Source organism: Adiantum capillus-veneris, chromosome 18 (assembly GCF_014529385.1).
Source record: "Adiantum capillus-veneris isolate H3 chromosome 18, ASM1452938v2, whole genome shotgun sequence".
NCBI classification, from domain to species: domain Eukaryota; kingdom Viridiplantae; phylum Streptophyta; class Polypodiopsida; order Polypodiales; family Pteridaceae; genus Adiantum; species Adiantum capillus-veneris.
Genome location: NC_140948.1, coordinates 145,090,547 through 145,109,138, shown reverse-complemented (window position 1 = coordinate 145,109,138; position 18,592 = coordinate 145,090,547). Strand labels below are relative to the sequence as shown.

The following is an 18,592-nucleotide window of genomic DNA, read 5'->3' as shown; positions in this document are numbered from 1 at the left end:
TCCCAGAATTAGGGTTCAGCAGTTAGGATTTCTGGCAAAAATTAGGGTTAGGGTTTCTGCTCTCGGCAGCCACATCATCACTTTGTGACAGTTTAGGCCCCTCGGCCACATCTGTAAATTGGCTCCATTCTTTAGGCTTTGACACGTCTGCAGTTTGTTACACATTCTCCAAGATCCGTCTTTCTTCAAAACCAACAATACGGTGAAGTACTGTCTTTCACTTGGTTCATAACCTCTTCGTTCTGGGCTCGGCTCACACGGTAAGGTGGCCGGTTCGGTGGTGTGCTTCCAAGTATCAGATCAATGGTATGATCTTCAGGACGAGCGGGTGGTAACTCGCCTGGCAGGCCCTCTGAGAAGCAATCAGCATGAGAGTGGAGAAAATCTTGGCGTTCTTTATTAAGTTCAGACATATTTGTCCTATCCTCATCACTCAACTCTTTCAAGAAGATCGAGTAAACAAACATACTGGATTTCATTAATTTAGAAATGGCCGAAGCCGTTACAATAGGGACAAACTCGCCCTTAAGTTTTACATCGAGTACAATGGTTCTGCCCTTTTGTGGTCAAAGTCGCTTTCCTCGCCCGATAGTCGACCACGGCGTTGTTCTTGTGGTACCAAGGAATTCCCAAGAGGACATCACAACCTTCTAAAGACAATATGTAAAAGTCCTCATGCCCCAAATGTAACAGACTTGGACACTCCAAGTCAAGAATCTACCACGACAGCACCAAATAACCACTTCAAAACAGTTCACAGTTCACAGTTCACAATTGATTCAACACTGGCCCGGCGGAGTTCCGTGCCTAGAGAGATTGGCCCCAAAGACTGGCGCCCCTTTCGGTATTTCTTTTTGTATTAATCTGAGTTCAAAGTACAAGAGTGCGGGCAGGCGCTCACACTCAGACTCTTCGTCCAGATGCTCTGAGTTGTGAGAGGCCTGCTCACATATTTAAAGAGTACAAGGGATACCAAAAGCAGAGCCCCAAAAGCTTCTTCTTAGAAGCTGAAAACTTAAAAGCTTTCATAAATAAAGCAGAAGGAATCTCTCTCTCTCAGGCTCTTATGCTTTAATAAAGCAGCCTTCAAAAGGCAAGAGTCTCTCTCTTTCTCATGTTGTTTTGCGTAGCAAAAAGCAAGGCCAAAATCTGACGCAGGCTGCCGCAAAAAGCACCGTAAATCACGGACGTCCGTACTGCTGCCACGTGGCCAGTCCTCCGCAGTTTATGGGACAATCAAACACGTCAACATTTTCTGATGCTCTCCGGGGTTCCCACAGGGTAGAGAGTATCTCTGGGGGTCTGTAGGGTTGACGTGTGTTGCAATGGGCAGCCACGTCATTAGTTTGTGACATACCCTGAAACCGGCCCGTGGGGCGGTAGGCTTTGGCTTTCACCCGAAATTCTTTACTTTAGACACACACACAAAGCACTTTGCAAAGAGAACTTGCGACGGGAATTAACACTTGAATACACACACGGCTCGGAAGCTAGAATGCCCCAAGCAGACGCCAACAACCTGTAGGCCCCAAAATTGGCATCCCTTTCGGTATTTCTTTATTCTTTAACAGAGGGAACAAAACCTGTGATCTCCTTCGAGCTGCCCCGCACAATCCAGGCTGAGAAACACCTGTTCTGGCCCGATTTCGGTAGCATAACTATATTAGGACGCTTTACAGTCAGTATCCCCATGCAATAGATGACTTTCCCGACACATATGGACACTTTGCAAAACCTGGCGAGAATCTGCAGCACGCTGAATTCTCTGTTTTTTGCCCCGAAAATGCGCCAAATCACCTCTACAACGGTCCCCTCGCGTCCCCGAACCTCTTGGGGGTATTAGGGTCCGTTTAGGGCCGAAACCCTAAACCTGCAAAAATACACAGCAAGCTGTAATTCCCTGTGCCGGTCACATCTGTAGCAAGACCTCGAGCTCCTGCACCTGTAGGGCTACTTGCCCTTTGAATCGGACGAGATTTCTCAAGTGAAACCTCTCCGAATTCACCTGTACCTGCGGGGAATTAGCCACTAGCTAACCCAATACCTGTGCAGGAGGCTCTTGCCTCGGCAATCGCGCATGAACCCACACAATTGTACATCAGTCAAATGAAAAGCCCTCTTGTGGGGCATCACATAACTGTACGTAAGGGGGAGAGAGAGCAGTGTGTAGCGTGCAGGGCATCACTCCTGGCACCACACTGTATATAGAGGGAAAGGAAGCACTCCATAGCTCTTAACCTGTGACAAAAACCCAAATGAAGCCTCTCCCAGCTTAAAAATCAGCGCCTTTTTTTCTGCATGAGGCAAGTTCATGAAAAAGTGACACTTGCACATTTACAAGCTTTTGCCCGTTTCGGGGTTGCCGCCTAAGAATCTCCCGATTGGTCGCCCAGTTGACTTCGCGGCAGAGTTGTAAAGTGTTCCCCTAGTCATACCGGAGGTAATGACACCAACACATTTCGTGGCCCAAAATAGCAATTCCCTAAATTTTAGGAAATGATTCGGTTGGGCTCCCAGTGGTCATCTGACCATCTATCCTCATTGGGACCGCATCCCAAAATGCAATGTGGCCCAATTGTCGGATATTTTCTATTGGTAGTCCCACCTTGACTTTATGCCTTTATTGAGTTCACTTCCTAGTATCCACCAACTTACTAAGTGCGACGGGGGGCCCTATATGATCTTGCTCTGAGCCTAGACATCCTCTTACTATACAAATTCCAGTGCCGACCACTTCTCGTCTGTGGGTGAAACTACCGTTTACATTGGCCATACAATGTCCGACCGTTTGCTACTTCAAGAAGAGGGTCTCAAAAATAAAACAAAACCCATTGGAAAGAAACCAACAACTAAAGTTAGCAGTTGCCACGTCCTCGTGACATAGTTAACAGCTGCCACGTCCCCGTGACATACCCCCCTCTTGAAATCGCAAACGTCCTCGATTGCATTCCATAAATACACGCCACTGATGATCTTGTGCTATTAACAATCTTTTATCATCGCATGTATCCGCAAGAAAGGTCGTAACACATAGATACAAATGACTTAATGAGACCTTCATACTTTTGTCATTTCCATCTATTACACTGAATTCATATGTACATTTGATGTACTAGCTCCATCATTACCCCTCCTTTGCACACGTTGGGTTGGGGCATAGGTAGGTTGTAACCCAAAGGCTTCAAGGTAAAGCTGCAATACATTTGGTGACTCTGATAGTTCATGCTCTTACATCCACTTTGCATCCATAGGCGGATAGTTCTTGAACTTCACCAAATAGCGTCTTGCAACTTATCCTTTAACTTTTCTGTCCTTGTGTGCCAAAACTTGCTCAGGTACCAAGACCTCATCAAGTTCCTCAACTTCTGGCTGATCCTCATCTGGCATATCTTCTAGCACATGACCCACGAAGGGTCTTAGAAGACTCACATGAAACGCATTGTTTTGCATCAAGAACCCAGATCAGTCTCTAGCGTTTTTGGATCAGCAGTCAACATAGCGTTTTTGCAGATTCTCCGCGACAAGATCATCCCTTGCACCAGCATTTTCAGTTTTCAGCAGCCAGATCCCGCAGAACAAGTCCCGAACCTCGCACACCTCACCTTCCCACAGCAGATCCTCGCCGCACGGTCAGATCTAGCGCGGTTTGCAGATTCAGCCCGAAAAACGCAGATTTCAGCATCTGCGTTCTCAGCACGTCGTCGTCGCATCGTCGCCATCGACATCGTCATCGACATAGAGTCAGAATTCAGCAAATAAAAGATTTGCAGATTTCAGCCCTTAGCGTTTTCAGCTTTCAGCCAGTCTCGTCGTCGTCCTCATTGTCGTCGACATCATCGGCAAGTCCAAAGCATTGTAGAGATTTGTACAATCAATAGTAGACCGCTCTCGCCATAGAGAGTGGGGCCCTTGGAGGAGGGTTTGACAACTTTCTGGTGTCGTATTCTTCTCTCTCTATCTCTCAGTCTCAGCACCTTCATTCACAGTGTTTATCCACTTTGTTTGTGATCACTTTTTTTTTTCCCGAGAAAAAGATCCTTCTATTAGTTAATGAAAACTGCCCATAGGGCTACAACCACCTCTGCAAGAGAGGGCTACAACAAGCATGATGGGGAGACTCTCCCAATGAAAAAACAGCATATATACAATGAGGCTAAATCAAGAGATGGGAGGAGGGAAGAGCCACACAGGTGGACAGTAGTGCCATCTAAGCACCCCCTAGACTATGGTGTAGCAAGGCCAAGGGCGCCAGAGTCGAAGGAAAGCCTCGCGGCGCTCCCGCATGCGGTCGGAGCTGCCCTGTAGTCCCTCAAGCTGTCCTCTGAGAGTATGGATCAGCTCTAGCCAAAAGTCACGAACAGTCTCTGCTGGTGGCACAAGGCGAGCCTCAAAGATGCGGAAACAGCGGGCTCGCCAGATGAACCAAAGTGTCAGGCCACTGATGAGCTCCCAACACTCCTCTCTCTCACTGCACCACTCCTGTGGAGTAAGCTCTGTAGCAGGCTGGAGTGTAGGTAGCTCCCCCTGCATCACTATCATCCTGCTGGTGGAAGATAGCTCAAACTGAAGTGCCGGGCCCGTGAGGGTGGACCAAGCCGAGGAGAGTGTACTGTCGAGCCGTGGAGAGGGCAGGCATCAGCCGAAGAACTCGTAGCCACACCTGCTGGGCCGAAGGGCAGTCCCAAAGACAGTGACGCTGACTCTCCACCAACTGGTCACAGGTTGCACATGCGGTCGAGAGACCACTATGCACAAGCCAGCTCCCTACTGATGTGGCTCTGTGTGCAACCAGCCACTCGAACAAAGTGACGCGCCTCAGCTGTCTGGAGTCCCACAGCCTCTGCCAAAAAGCTGCGCTAACCATGGGGTTCTTGACGAGGGGCTGCCGTAGGCGCTCCTCCGTGCACGTCGGTTGTCTCTGCTCTAGGCCACGCCGTAAGAGCTCCCAAGATCGAAGCAAACTCACAGCGAATCAGTCCTCCAGTCTCTTGCTCAAACCAACCTGGCGCAACTCTGTAAAGATCCATCTGGTCGAAGGTTGCCAAGGGCCTCCTGACTAAGGCACCCTGGCACGAAGCCTCTGCAGCAAGAACTCCTTCCAGGGCTCCTCGCCTGGAAGAAGTCCTCTAACGACGAACTTCCCAAGAAGGGCTCTGCTCTGCTGTGCTGGATCAATGATCCCAAGCCCTCCCTGAGAACAAGGAAGTGTGATGATCGACCAAGCCACCTTGGCTCGGGCAATCTGAGTGTCGCGACCTGACCAAAGGAAGTTCCTGATCAGCCTCTCAACCTAGCTGATACAAGAACTCGAGAAGATCCAGCAAGAAGTGATGTACCACATAGTCGCCAACAACACCTGGTTGGCAACTACTACTCTACCAGCCAGCGAAAGTCGTGCTGAGCTCCAATGTAACAGCTTTCTCCTGATGGACAGGAGAAGAGGAGCAATCTGCTGCTCGGGGGACAAGTCCAAACCAACCTGACAACCCAAGTACCGAACTGCAGTCCCTGGAGGAATCCACCTGAAACCCTCTCCTGGCATCCAATCTGGCACAGGAGCACTGCCAACCGAGAAAGCCACTGTCTTTCTCCAGTTGATCAGTGCGCCCGATGCACAGCAGAAGGTCTCCAAAGCCTGCACACATCTGTGTAGATTGGCCTCCTGGCCCTCTAGGTACAAGGCTGAGTCGTCGGCAAACTCAGCGTCCAGAAGCTCATCTCCCCGTATAGGGAGTGCTAAGCCCCTCAGACCAACCTGCTGTGACACCAAAAATCTGCTCATCGCCTCCGCATGGAACAAAAAGAGAAAGGGGACAAGAGGACAACCCTGTCTGACCGATCGTGTAAGCATGAAGCGCTCACCTCTACCTCCTGCCAAAAGCACCTGACTATGAGCCTGTCTGTACAAAGCTGGCACCCCTCTGATCCAAGCATCTGAGAAGCCTATCCTGCGTAGCGTGCCCTCTAGAAAGTCCCAGTCAACTCTGTCGTATGCCTTCTCAAAATCGAGAAGAAGAATCACAAGGTCCTCTCCACGGAGTCATGCCAGGGCAGAAGCCTCCCAGAAAGTGAAGATGTTGTCAAGGATACTGCGTTCCTTGACAAAACCTGTCTGAGTCCCATGTATAAGGCTCTCCAAAATTGGCTGAATCCTCAAACTCAGAGCCTTGGCAAGAATTTTGTAGGCTGAGTTGAGGATGGTGATGGGGCGCCACTGTCGAATCTCATCCAAGGAACCACCCTCCTTTGGAATGAGGTAAATCAGGCCCTCACTCATGCTATCCGGCATGACTCCTGTGTGCAGAATGTACTGAAAGGCACTACAAAGATCTGGGTCAAGCAGGTCCCAGTACTCCAAGAAAAAGCTGGGAGTCAGCCCATCCTCACCTGGACAGCTACCACGAGGGAGGGCCCTAAGAGCCGTGTGCAGCTCCTCAAGCTGAAGAGGTATCTCTAGCCTCTGGCGCATCTCCTCAGTCACAAGACAAGGCATCTGTGCCCAAACCTGCTCCCTGCATGCATCCTGTCTCTCTGACTGGGGCTCAACCGACAGTAACTCACGGTAAAAGTCAGTAGCAACTGCACGCATATCCTCGGGCTCACAAACAACTGACCCATCGGGTCTCCTCAACTGATTGACCTTGGCATGCGAGTGCCGAGGTCTCACTGTCTCAAAAAAAGCACTTGTCACTCTGTCACCCACCTGAGTCCACTGAGATGCCTGTCGGTGAAAGGCAAACTCATGGCGCCTCTCCTCTGTGCAAGCAAGCTCCTGTCGAGCCTGCTGTAATTGCTCCTCCAACCATGGACTGTCTGGATGTTGCTCCTGCATCCTCTGTAGTGAACCAATGCCTCGTCTGAGACGCTGCTCCTCCTCTCTCGCTGCACCCCGTCGAGCCAGAGACTCTTGGAGAAAAAAATGGCTAAGCTGAGCTAGGCCTAAGGCCACTCTGTCTGCAGGTGGAGCCTGGATGTCCATGCCCTCTGTCCAGAGAGCCTCTACCCTCTCTCTGAGTGCTGAGTCCAACAAGACCCGCTTTGGGATGCGAAGCATCGTGCTCCCACTCCCCTGCCTGTCTGCCACTGTGAGGATCACTGGTGCATGGTCCGAGAAGGATGTCCCTGCCAAGATGCCCACTGATCCCCCCAAGTCACTGAAGTGGTCACTAGTGTAGAAGCGATCTATGCACGATAGATTCACTCCTCCCACTCTGCGGTACGATCTAGAGAAGGCAAGACTCTCTGGAGGCCTCACAAAGCCAAACTGCTGCCATGTATCCGAGACCCTCAAAGTCATACACAACCTCTCCCAAGTTGCTAACTTGACTCCATGCACCGTAGCATGGCTGCCTCCGATCCTGTCAGAAGGGTCCTCCAACATGTTGAAGTCCCCCCCTACACACCAATGGTCAACCTGTGGCAAAGACTCAACAATCTGTGACCAAAACTCTGCACGAGCACTCGCCACATTGGGCGCATAGATGTTCAGGAAGCCCACGAGGCCACCCTGAACCTGCATAGTAATCCACTGAGCCCTGCCTGGCACAATAATCCCTCTGCCCACTATGGCCTGCTGCAATGAGTCCGCAATAGTCATACATACCGCACCTTGGATGCCTCCAGGTCCAAAAGCAGCTGACCAAAAGGTATCATAGCGTCCACGCAAAATCTGACCACATCGCCGAATGCGGCTCTCAGACAAATGGTGCTCCTGAAGCATAAGGAGGTCAATCTCTCCTCCCACAAGGCAACGCTGAAGCTCCTGACGCAATCGGCCCCGCTGTCGCTGAAACTGGGGCCCACCTAGTCCCTGCACGTTCCAGGAGACGATCCTCATGGGGAGTGAGAGAGAACAGATGCTGCCGCAGTAGCAAGACGGGCTATCTTCGAGGCTGGCTTGGATGGGGAGTAATCCGCATCCGAGCGTCCTCTAGATAGGCGAGACTGCAGTGAGTGCCTGGTCCAAGCCCAAGCAGAGCGAGCCGTGCGTAAAGCAACCTCCTCTGTCCAGGAGTCCTCATGAATGTATACATAGCAAGGCAAACACTGCGTATCAACAAAAAAGTACACCACAATGTGCCTACATCCTGCTGAGTCTGGGGGTGTCACCGCAAACTTGGCCAGTGGCCACAAAGTCTGCAGCAAATCTGTAACACCAAGTTCTCCCATGTGGTGAGAGAACTCGAGAACCTGTGTATGCAACCATCCCACCACTGAGTCGAAGGCCTCTGTCCCCCTAGCAACGAGGAACAGAGCGTGGACCCTGAAGCAGGCTGCCTCATGGTCTGCTGCGGAATCGCCTAGAAAGCGAGTGAACCCATAATCGAAGAAATCCCAGCAGCGTCGGAGGTCAATGCTCGTCAGACCACGAGGGATAGCTGCAAGGGAAGATGTCTGAATCTGCAGAGGGGGCCGCAAGAATGGCTGACCCTCTCTCGCTAGGCGACTCCTGGCAAAGGCGCTGCCAAGAGATCTCCTAGCCGCCGGCGAGGGACCAAGTCTCCTGAGTCGACTGTGGTACTGAAGCAGGAGGAGGGGGAGAAGGAGCTGGGGGGGACGGAGGAGAAGAGAAGCGGGGTGGGGCGACAGAGACAGGGGAGCGAGGTGGGGAGCGGGCGAGAGCAGAGGGCGGGGGAGGGGAGGAGGAGGAGGAGGGGTAATCGGAGGGTGGGGCGGCGGACGAGGGTGAAGCGGAAGTGGAGGCTGGCGTAGGGGGCTCCTCCTTCTCAAGAGAACCAAAGCGGTTCCCCGTGGGAACCCACTGCTGCTAAGTAGGCACCTGAGGGCCACTCTGAGTGCCAGGCTGTCGCTGTGGCCCCTGGCGTCGACGGCCACGGGCCTGTTGCCACCCCTCCTCCGCTGGAGCCCCAGGCTCGGAGGGTGGCTCTGAATCTGTGCGCTGTCGCTGGCTGTGGCTGTGGCTGCGGCCCAGCCTTGGCAGGCTGGGGCTGAGGCTGAGGTGCGGGTCGTGGTCTCCTCCGTGGACAGGCCTTCGCTAGGTGGCCCATCTGTCTGCAAATGAAGCACTGGTTCGGGAGACCCGAGTACTCCACACTCTGTCTAAACCACCCCCCACTCACTCGAGGCAGAAGGATGACCTTCGGGAGCGTGTGGGTATCTCTGACCAAAACTCGAACTGAAGGGATGCCAACCGCCTTGGCAGCTACTGATGCTGCCGTACGAGGTGTCTCCAGGACAGTCCCGATGGCGAAGCCAATCCTGGAGAGAAGTGGAAGGTACTCCCTCCGTAAACCCGGAAAGCAGACTGAGATAGGGATGTCTACCTCCTCTACTAGCACATCCGAAGTCGGGTCAAAACCATGTCGCCACTGTCGAAAGTGGGCGAGTGATGCTCGGATGGCCAGTGGACTCATAGCTATGACCTTGGAGGCCATCTCGTAAGTCTCGAACTCAATCTGGTAGTACCCCCATCCGAGAATCTGGACATCCAAGATCTTGCCCACCTCTGCGAGAAGGCGGGCCTGGAGGAGGTCTCGCAGCTCTCCTCTGCTAGGACGGGTGCCGAGAACCTTGCAGATGACAGAAGTCGCCTGCAAGCGTTCTACCTCTGCGGCAAGGCTCGCTTGCTCTGTCGGCGAAAGAGCAAGTCGAATGGTGGGCTCAGCGGGGTCGGGCGAGGGGGCTTCAGGCAAGTCCTTCTGTGGCGGAGTTGGAGCCTCCATCTGTGTCTACTGCTGAGTCGAAGAAGCGGGCGGTGAAGAAAATCTGCAAACGAGAACACCAAGCACTTGTCCGAAGAAGAAGTGCTGCAGAGCCAGGTGCAGAAGACCTTCGGAAGCGAGGAGGATAGGGGGGGGGATGCGGGGACGGGTAAAGCTGTAAGCGAAAGATAAAAGGCTGCGCGGGGGGGGGGGGAGGGAGAAAAGGCCAGGGAATGGGGGACTGTGGGCGGAATTGGGGGCAGCTAGGGGGGCGAGGGCAGCGGGCAGCAGAGGGGGGAAAGGTGGCGGGCAGGGCTGGGCTAGGGAGGCAGCGCGAGGGCAATGGGGGCAGCGCGAGGGTGCGGGGGCTGGGGGCAGCGCGAGGGCGAGGGGGCAGCGCGGGAGCAGGAGGCAGCGCGAGGGCGACAGGGAGGGGGGGTGAGGGGCAGAGATGGCGCAACAGCAGGGGGGGGGGGGGGGGGGGGCGTGCAGCAGCAGCGAGCAAGCACGGTGCTCTTTCGTTTGTGATCACTTGCACTCTCTCATTAAAGGAACCTAAGGCTCTCCCTTCCGTAAGTAAAAGGAATCTTGAGCACAGTTCGGAGCACTCATCTTGAGCAAAGTTCAACACTCACTTCCGCTGCACATTACATTGGTATCAGAGCTTTGGCAGTGTCCTGTATCACTGAAGGAAAGAACCACATAATTTTTTTTGCTTGTTGCGGTCGCATGTAACCCAAGACCTCTTGGGCGTGTCGATTCCTAATCGTGTTTTTGAAGAGTGACAGGAAACCCAAGAAAGAAGGGCTTGTCCAGCCTCCCCTTGTCTCTCTTTTCACTCATTGAGAGCGGACCGTGCACTTAGCGGCCAGCCAATCGACGTGAGGTGGGAAAAAGCAACCTTGGTATGAGCGCAAGGCCGCTAAGGGGTGCGCCCGCGGAAAAGAGAAGAACTCGAGTGAAGAGAAGATCCTTCTCTAACACAGATTGCAAGCTAAAGAAGAAACCTCAAGAACTCAAGAACCTCAAGAACCTCAAGACCCTCAAGAACTCAAGACCCACAAGAACCCAAGTTCCTCGTGAACTTAGAACCCAAGACTTCAGTGTATGGTCATTACTCGAAGCGGAATGGATACTTCGCATGGAGGTGATGAGCATGGGAGGGGCAAAGAAGAATTTTCCCCACCAGGAGGTTTTTCCGACCCTCCTCCTTCCCCATCTACTACAAGGATTGCACTAACTCCTATGGAGGCTTTCGACAAGATGATGATGGACAAGAAGTTAGAACGCGAAGCAAGAAAGGCAGCAATTGATCGTAAGTACCACGAAAGAATGGCAGCCATAGCACGTAAACGCGAAGAGTTGTTGCGACTCTTTTCTAATGTGCAAGGGCAAATTGAACAGAATCTAGAAAAGGAGACTATATCAGTCTTGTCTTCTCGAAAGCACGACACACAGGAATTACATGATTTGCATGATAATGATAAGCGAGATGATAAGCATGATGATCTGCATGATAATGATAAGCATGATCATTTGCATGATCAAGATGTGATTATTCACGAGCATGAGGATTTGCCGGAAGAAACTGTGATTGTTCACAAGGATGATGATTTAGTTGATACTTTTTCTAGTAAAGCTAACCCCATTGCAGATTCGATAGATCACGAAGAACCGATCTTGGCTCTCGAGTCCAGGTCCAAAGAACCCCCACACAAAGTATTCTATGTTCGAATGATTAGTCAGCACGCATTGTTCGAGTGTTTCATTCGTGATGCTTTCCTGTATTTTAGTCACCATCTTTATGTGATCCCTTTTCACAGGCATGACATATTGTACGATGAGCACGATTCGCTCATGAATGAGCACGGATGTATGCAGATTACTCATGGAAAGATGACATGTTTCCATTCAAGGAATTCACATTCCATATCTCTCCCTTGGCATGACACAATATCAGAAAGAGAGAGCAGAAAGTCAAGATTCAACCCCATTGTTTGCGTGTGTTTGATAAACGGTTAGGCACTCCATCACTTTGTTCATCTACATTACGTGCACAATTTTTTCGAAAGAATAGTCTTTTTCCAGTCAATTTACATGGAATGGGTATGTTCATGGTTTTGTGTTGGAAGTGGTTTCAAGAATTTTCATCCTCGGAGATTCTTGAAGAAGATAGATGCATGACTATAGACGAAGTTGAAGCATTGAAGGAGCCACAGATGACTTTGTGTCGCTTTCGGCGCGGCCCAAAGAAGCAAGCGTTGCAGACCTTTATGAAGTTCAAGTATCGCATGACCCACACATCAGAGTGGGCCGGCAAAGAGTCATTTCCAAGATTCCAAACACAATTGGCAATCTCCCTCGACACCATACAGTTTGGTACCAGTACCTCACTTTGAAAAGGAGGGGATGTCACGTGACACATCTAACCCTATGTGTACGTGGACAAGCTACTTCATGACATGGGTTCAGTTCAGTTAGCTTAGGAAGTGTACTGGCACTTTTGTGAGTCTGTTCGCAAACCGTGCATGTCCAGACACTAGAGTAGATGCATATCCTTTGGTTGCACACAGAGTGATCATCAAATTATCATCAGAACCCATCAGGAGCATTTTTACAATGCATAGACCTATTTTCCCTATTTTAGCCAATTTTCACTTATTATTTTTTAATTGACTTTTGTTGGGAAACTGGGTAGGGTAATTTGACAAGGAAGTATATAAGCAAACCTAGCGCTAGCACTTTCTGGCAGAAGAGGCAGCAGGAACCAAGGTTCAACAGGCACCTTCTCAGAAAGACCCCCCGGGGCAGTCAACCTTGCGTTTTCAGCCACAGACCTCACATCCAACCTAGCGTTTTTGCATGAAGACAGCCTGGCGGTTGCAGATCAGCCCCGTGGCGGTGCAACAGTAGCAAAAAAGAAGAATGCCTAGCGTTTTTCCATCAAGGACCCAGATCAGTCCCTAGAGTTTTTGGATCAGCAATCAACATAGCGTTTTTGCAGATTCTCCGCGACAAGATCATCCCTTGCACCAACGGTTTCAGTTTTCAGCAGTCAGATCCCGCAGAACAAGTCCCAAACCTCGCAAATCTCACCTTCCCGTAGCAGATCCTCGCCGCACAGTCAGATCTAGCGCAGTTTGCAGATTCAGCCCGGAAAACGCAAATTTCAGCATCTGCGTTTCCAACGCGTCGTCGTCGCATCTTCGCAATCGACATCGTCATCAACATAGAGTCAGAATTCGGCAGATAGAAAAATTGCAGATTTCAGCCCTTATCGTTTTCAGATTTCAGCCCGTCTTGTCATCGTTGACATCGTCCGCAAGTCCAAAGCATTGTAGAGATTTGTGCAATCAATAGTAGACCGCTCTCGCCATAGAGAGTGGGGCCCTTTGGAGGGGTGTCATATTCTTCTCTCTCTATCTCTCAATCTCAGCACCTTCATTCACAGTGTTTATCCACTTTGTTTGTGATCACTTGCACTCTCTCATTGAAGGAACGGAAAGCTCTCCCTTCCGTAAGTAAAAGGAATCTTGAGCACAGTTCGGAGCACTCATCTTGAGCAAAGTTCAACACTCACTTCCGCTGCACATTACATTGTGACAATGGCCTGCCATGTTATCAATCCATATGCTCTTGAAATTTGCATCGCAAATCATGCCGGAATTCGCAAGCTTTACAATGGCAAGCTTGGATCTCGCTCTCTCTTTCTTCTTCTGCTTTGCTCCTACCTCGACACAGCCACTGCATTGTGGCCATGCCACATCACCGAGTCCTCACACATGCTTTGAAGAAGATGCAAGGTAAACTCCCAATCCATTCTATACTAAAACCCGCTCTAATCCAGACACCAGAACAAATCACATGCACACTACCACGGCCAGTGTGCAAGTGAAAAAAGTTGAGGTAAATCTGATTGTTTAGAAACATTGGCTTGGGTGTAACAGCATTTGCATTCTTCTTGTGATGAAATAAAACAACATGTAAAAGGCTCAATAAAACACTACTGTCCAAAATGGGGCAAATTAAACTCACCTATACACTTAAAGCTCAAACCATGGACATAGCCAATTGGAATAGAGTAAACTCAAAGTCTTCTTGTCTTTAAAGCAAGCTGATGAAAACAGGTAGAAAACTAAGAACTATTCCATACATTCCATGCAAAACTGTGCACATTCAAAACCGTGCAATCCACATCAAACATCTAGTGTTTTACATTTGTAAGAAAAAACATGCCTTGAGGGTTCTCTGAGAATACATGCGTCGGTACGAGATCTTTGTTTACACTCAGGAGATAGTCCTTGGGAATACCAGCTGTTTCACTTGCAGCCAATTCCAAGCTGGTCCATCAATGAGACATTCAACAAACAGCACTGTTATCGCCGATGGATAGGCGATTGGGCGACTAATAGAAGCAATGACATGAGCATATGACAATAAGCAATAAGCAATAATCAAAATCTGAAAACAATCTGTAATCTGTAGCACTAGACACACCATTCTCTCACTAGAGTGAATGGGTAATTGCATAGATGCTAAGAGTTTCATCAATGCCCAAATTCCAAATTCGTCATGGTACTTCACAAAATGATTTTATAATTCATGCAGATATGAAGGTCACTAGAATCTTGTCCCATCAAAAACCTTGTCATAGTTTCGTGTCCAGACACATACAGGCTGTGATTAAGAAAAAAAAAAGAAATAATTTCGTCAATCTTATAAAGCCTGCAGCCGGTGCTTCTATTTGTCAAAATTAAAGAGCCCTAAGCATCGCACACAATCAAATAAATAGCACGCCGTGGAAGAGGAAGTTGACACACCTGAATTCAGGTTCTTCTGATTTGGTAGGGTCCAAGGTAAGGATGAGCTTTGCAAGAGGATTTCCCGCATCGGTCTGCTGCTGCCATGATTGAGCGACCCTGAGAGGAACCTTCAAGAGCCACACGGCCTTATCTGCTCGAGAAAGGTCCAGCAAAGAGGAGGAGGAGGAGGAGGGTGGCGGTCCTGAGCTCACAATTTTCTCTTCCCCCGACATCGCCACGCTATAACAGAACAGAAAAAGAACGTTGTTCTGCTCAAAACTGTGTCAAAGGTTGTTGTGATCATTTGGCTCGACCAAAAATGAAACGCGAAAGGAAAAAAATTAATCTTTTAAGCTAGTGCCCATTGGTCAACCCAATGGGCAGACGTCAACAACTTAAGTGGCACTTGCACGCGTGTATCGTGACTCACAGAGAACTGAAGTGTTCCGACCCGATTGTACCGCTCACGTAGTGCTAAAGCAAATTACTCTATCAAAGAGCTTGAAGCTCTGAAAACAAGGCTGTCACTAAGTTGCCAACGGCGGCACTCCCTGAGAGAGAGAGAGACAGAGACGAACATTAGCAATTACTCAAATCATTCTCAAGTGAAAACATGAGGAAGTCATTTGCCCCTACTAACTGCTTGGGTGATGCCACAAGCCTTCAAGCTCCAAGTGTAGGAGAAACGTCTTCCTTTTGCATACATTCAAAAGAGCCCTCCCTTCGGATAGCCTTGTAACATTCTAGAGCATCCATGCCGCGACTATTCTTTGCATATCAAGGTTCGGAGATTCGAGTGCTTCGTTCTTGGTGAGGGTCTTGAGAAGAGGAGCCAGGACTTTGCAGCACACAGAACAACAAGTCGAGCTGATTAGATCCTTCTGAACATTTTAAGAGTTAATATTTGTATACTAAAAATGTAATATCTCAGGCTGTCGGAGCTGATGTATGGAAGCTTAACAAATGGTTGTGATGCCCCTTAATTACAAATTACGATGGTAGTGGTCTCCTTATTTGTTTGTTGAAGTAGTTTTATCAATACGATCTGAGAGAGAGAGAGAGAGAGAGAGAGAGAGAGAGAGAGAGAGAGAGAGAGAGAGAGAGAGAGAGAGGATGCACGATTACCTGCAAACATCGTATATTGTCTACAAACAAGACTTACAAAAGAAGAAGAAGAGAACGAATAGAAACAAACCACATAGAGAAGAAACACAACACACATGTATGTGTGTGTGTGTGTGTGTGTGTGTGTGTGTGTGTGTGTGTGTGAGAGAGAGAGAGAGAGAGAGAGAGAGAGCCAGCCATACCTTGCTAACGTGCTTCCTCCCAGCTTCTTGCTCTCGTCCTCGCACTGACGAACGCCTTTGCCAAAGCAAAATCTGAAAATAGCCTTTAAAAAATATGAGCCTAAAAATAGCCTAAAAAATGTGTACATCATTTGAGATTAGGCTCCACCCCTATATCTGAAAATAGCCTTTAAAAAAGCCTAAAAATGAGCCTAAAAAATGTGTACATCATTTGATAGGCTCCACCCCTTTATCACTACTTGCAAGCTGGCAATGCCAACAAAGAAGAGGGAGAGACTCTGTGCAATTCCCAATGGGAAAGGATTTTTTTCATTGCTTGCAGAGCCTCTTGTGCAGTATAATTTGGACCTAAGGATTTCCAATTCATCACAAATCACATTTTCACATCCTCCACATTTTGTTACACCTCCATGCAATTTTGTCGTCCACCAATTTCTCAAGAATATAGGAATGATCAATTCTTGAATCTGGCCTTATTGTAATTCACAGGAAGCTACAAAGGATGTGTGGTGACCCTCATATGACCTGATGTCTAACCTTCTCTCTCTCTCTCTCTCTCTCTCTCTCTCTCTCTCTCTCTCTCTCTCTCTCTCTCTCTCTCTCTCTCTCTCTCTCTCTCTCTCTCTCTCTCTCTCTCTCTATCTATGTATCTATCTATCTGTGTGTGTGTGTGTGTGTGTGTGTGTGTGTGTGTGTGTGTGTGTGTGGTGTGCTCGTTCTACAGTAGGGTTTCTCCCTCCTCAACCTCAACCCATGAACGCCTGAGTCTCCCCCTGGGCGAGAGGCAGCCCTGTGGGGAGGCGTTAGGCATATCATCATAGCCTCAATCTCGAGCCAAAGCCAAGCCCCTGAATCTCATGACGACGTCAAAACATCAGCGCAGAGAAAGCCTTCGAACACAGCAAGCCTTTGAATCTCTCATCAAGTCTCTCGCAAGCCCTGAATCTACTGCAGCCTAACTCACGGATCTCGTGCTGCCTAGCCCTGAACTCACGACCCTACAAAGTTGTAAAAAATATGTGCGAGCCTCACGAGGCACCCTCACGAACCTTAACCACCAAACTAAGACTTTGTTAAGGCCTCGGTTACAGTGGGGTCACACTGGTTTACGGGGTGGTCTCATCATGAATACCCCAAAGGGTACTGGGAGGAGTCGACCAAGTTTTGCAACCATTGTAGCAGTGCCGAGTAAAATCGATCGGATCGGAGAGCTTCAAAGAGTTGTTGATCAACTTATGGAAGAAAATCGTGACCTCAAAGCGCGCCTTAGCAAGCTTGAGGCACGTTTCGACTCTATGGTCAATCTTGCCACATACAAAGGCAAAGAAGTTGAAGCTAAAGTTACCCAAGCTCACTCTGCATCCATTAAAAAAGTACATACCTATGTGACAATGGAGCTTTAAGGATAGAGACTTCAGGAAGAGAACTCCTTCAAGGTCCAGATTGGTGGGCTTCCCTCACCATGGTGCACCACCAACGACCATCAAAGAACCAATTATCAAGCTCAACAATATTCTTCAAACAATCAACATCAAGCCGGAAGCCATTTCTTGGATCAATGACACCCATAGGCAAGTTCCACCTGAGCATTGCCTTCTCACTTTCAAGGAAAAAGAGGAGCAGGTGAGGTTGTTGCACCAATCCCACCTCCTCAAGGGAACAAAGGTTTGGATTGCTCAGGAGTTGACCATGAATCAACTCAAGATGAAGAAACAAGAACTCAAAAAGGTCTATGAAGCACAAAAACAAGGTAAATGGGCAGTATATCGAGGAGGTAAGACCGTCATCCAGGAGTTTCGAACTCCCAAAGTTGGGGGAGACAAGCACGTTGCATTACTCTCCTCCTTTCAGCAGTATCCGAGCTATGTTGAGAAAGGGGAAAAGGGGGTTGTATGTGCATGCGACGCACATCTCCTCTCCCACGATCCATAGGCAACAAGCGGAGAAGACGACGGTCCACAATGCAGCAAAAGAGAAGACAGACACATAGTTATGTGCACAGCACGGGAGGACAGACAACGAGCAGTACTCGCAACAGGCCCACGTTCGCCTCCCACAGTGCAAGACTAACCCGAGCGACCAAGGCAAACTCGACCGACAACTCTACGACACCAAAGCTCTGTTGGCATTGTTGGTCGTGCGAGTAGGAAGGCCCTCTAAACCCTTACATGAAGGAGGGTTGAACCCACCCCATGAGAGTAAGAGGCTAACACCCTACCATCCAAGCTATATGAGACTTGTTGTATGCAACAAGGAAAGATAGCATACTCGTGTTGACAAAGAAATCTAGAAGGAAAGGAAATCTACAAACTTCAAGGTATTAGTTTCACCCTTCCTTTTCACTCCTTAGAGAAAGGCAAGTTTTCTTTCAAAAGTTCCTTTTTCTTCAAAAAAGAAGCTTCACAAGTGAACAAAAGCTTGCACAAAAACGACGAGTTTTTGTGAAACAACAACCAAGGTGTTCTTACAAAGAACGAGATGTGAAACGCTACAATTTCTCCAAGGCGAGGATCACATGCAACGCAAAAGTCGTCAAGCATAAAAAAACACGACTTCAAGCTTTACAAGGTACAAGATGACGTTTTCTCTCTTTCTACATTAGCATGTGTTTACCATGGCCGGCGAGGATATCCCACCTACACACACTTTTGATTTTGAGCACGCACATCAAAATCCGGTCACCACGAGCGATGCCGACGTTAATATGCATGATGATGATGATCTAGGAGATCACGGTCTTGTAAATATGGCTACTTTCAAGACTTTGGAAAATCGCCAAAGCATACTTAAACACAACCTCTCTGCATTAAATGCAAATGTT

The 18,592-nt window shown here is 49.1% G+C and overlaps 1 protein-coding gene and 1 pseudogene across 3 annotated transcripts in view; one reads left to right on the top strand and one right to left on the bottom strand.

The window, feature by feature from the left end:
• LOC147436573 (Transcription initiation factor IIF, beta subunit) overlaps positions 1–14,783 on the bottom strand; it is a 67,338-nt gene extending 52,555 nt beyond the window's left edge. For all 3 annotated transcript variants that reach the window (XM_086489444.1, XM_086489446.1, XM_086489445.1), the window contains exons 1-2: positions 14,483–14,783; positions 13,899–14,002 (exon numbers count right to left, since the gene is read on the bottom strand). In XM_086489444.1, the coding sequence (XP_086345570.1) occupies positions 13,899–14,002; positions 14,483–14,697 (319 nt within the window). In that variant the 5' untranslated portion in view covers positions 14,698–14,783. The remainder of the gene's footprint in view (positions 1–13,898; positions 14,003–14,482) is intronic.
• A 2,223-nt stretch (positions 14,784–17,006) lies between these two features.
• LOC147436572 (uncharacterized) lies at positions 17,007–17,703 on the top strand (annotated as a pseudogene).
• The last annotated feature ends 889 nt before the right edge of the window (positions 17,704–18,592 follow it).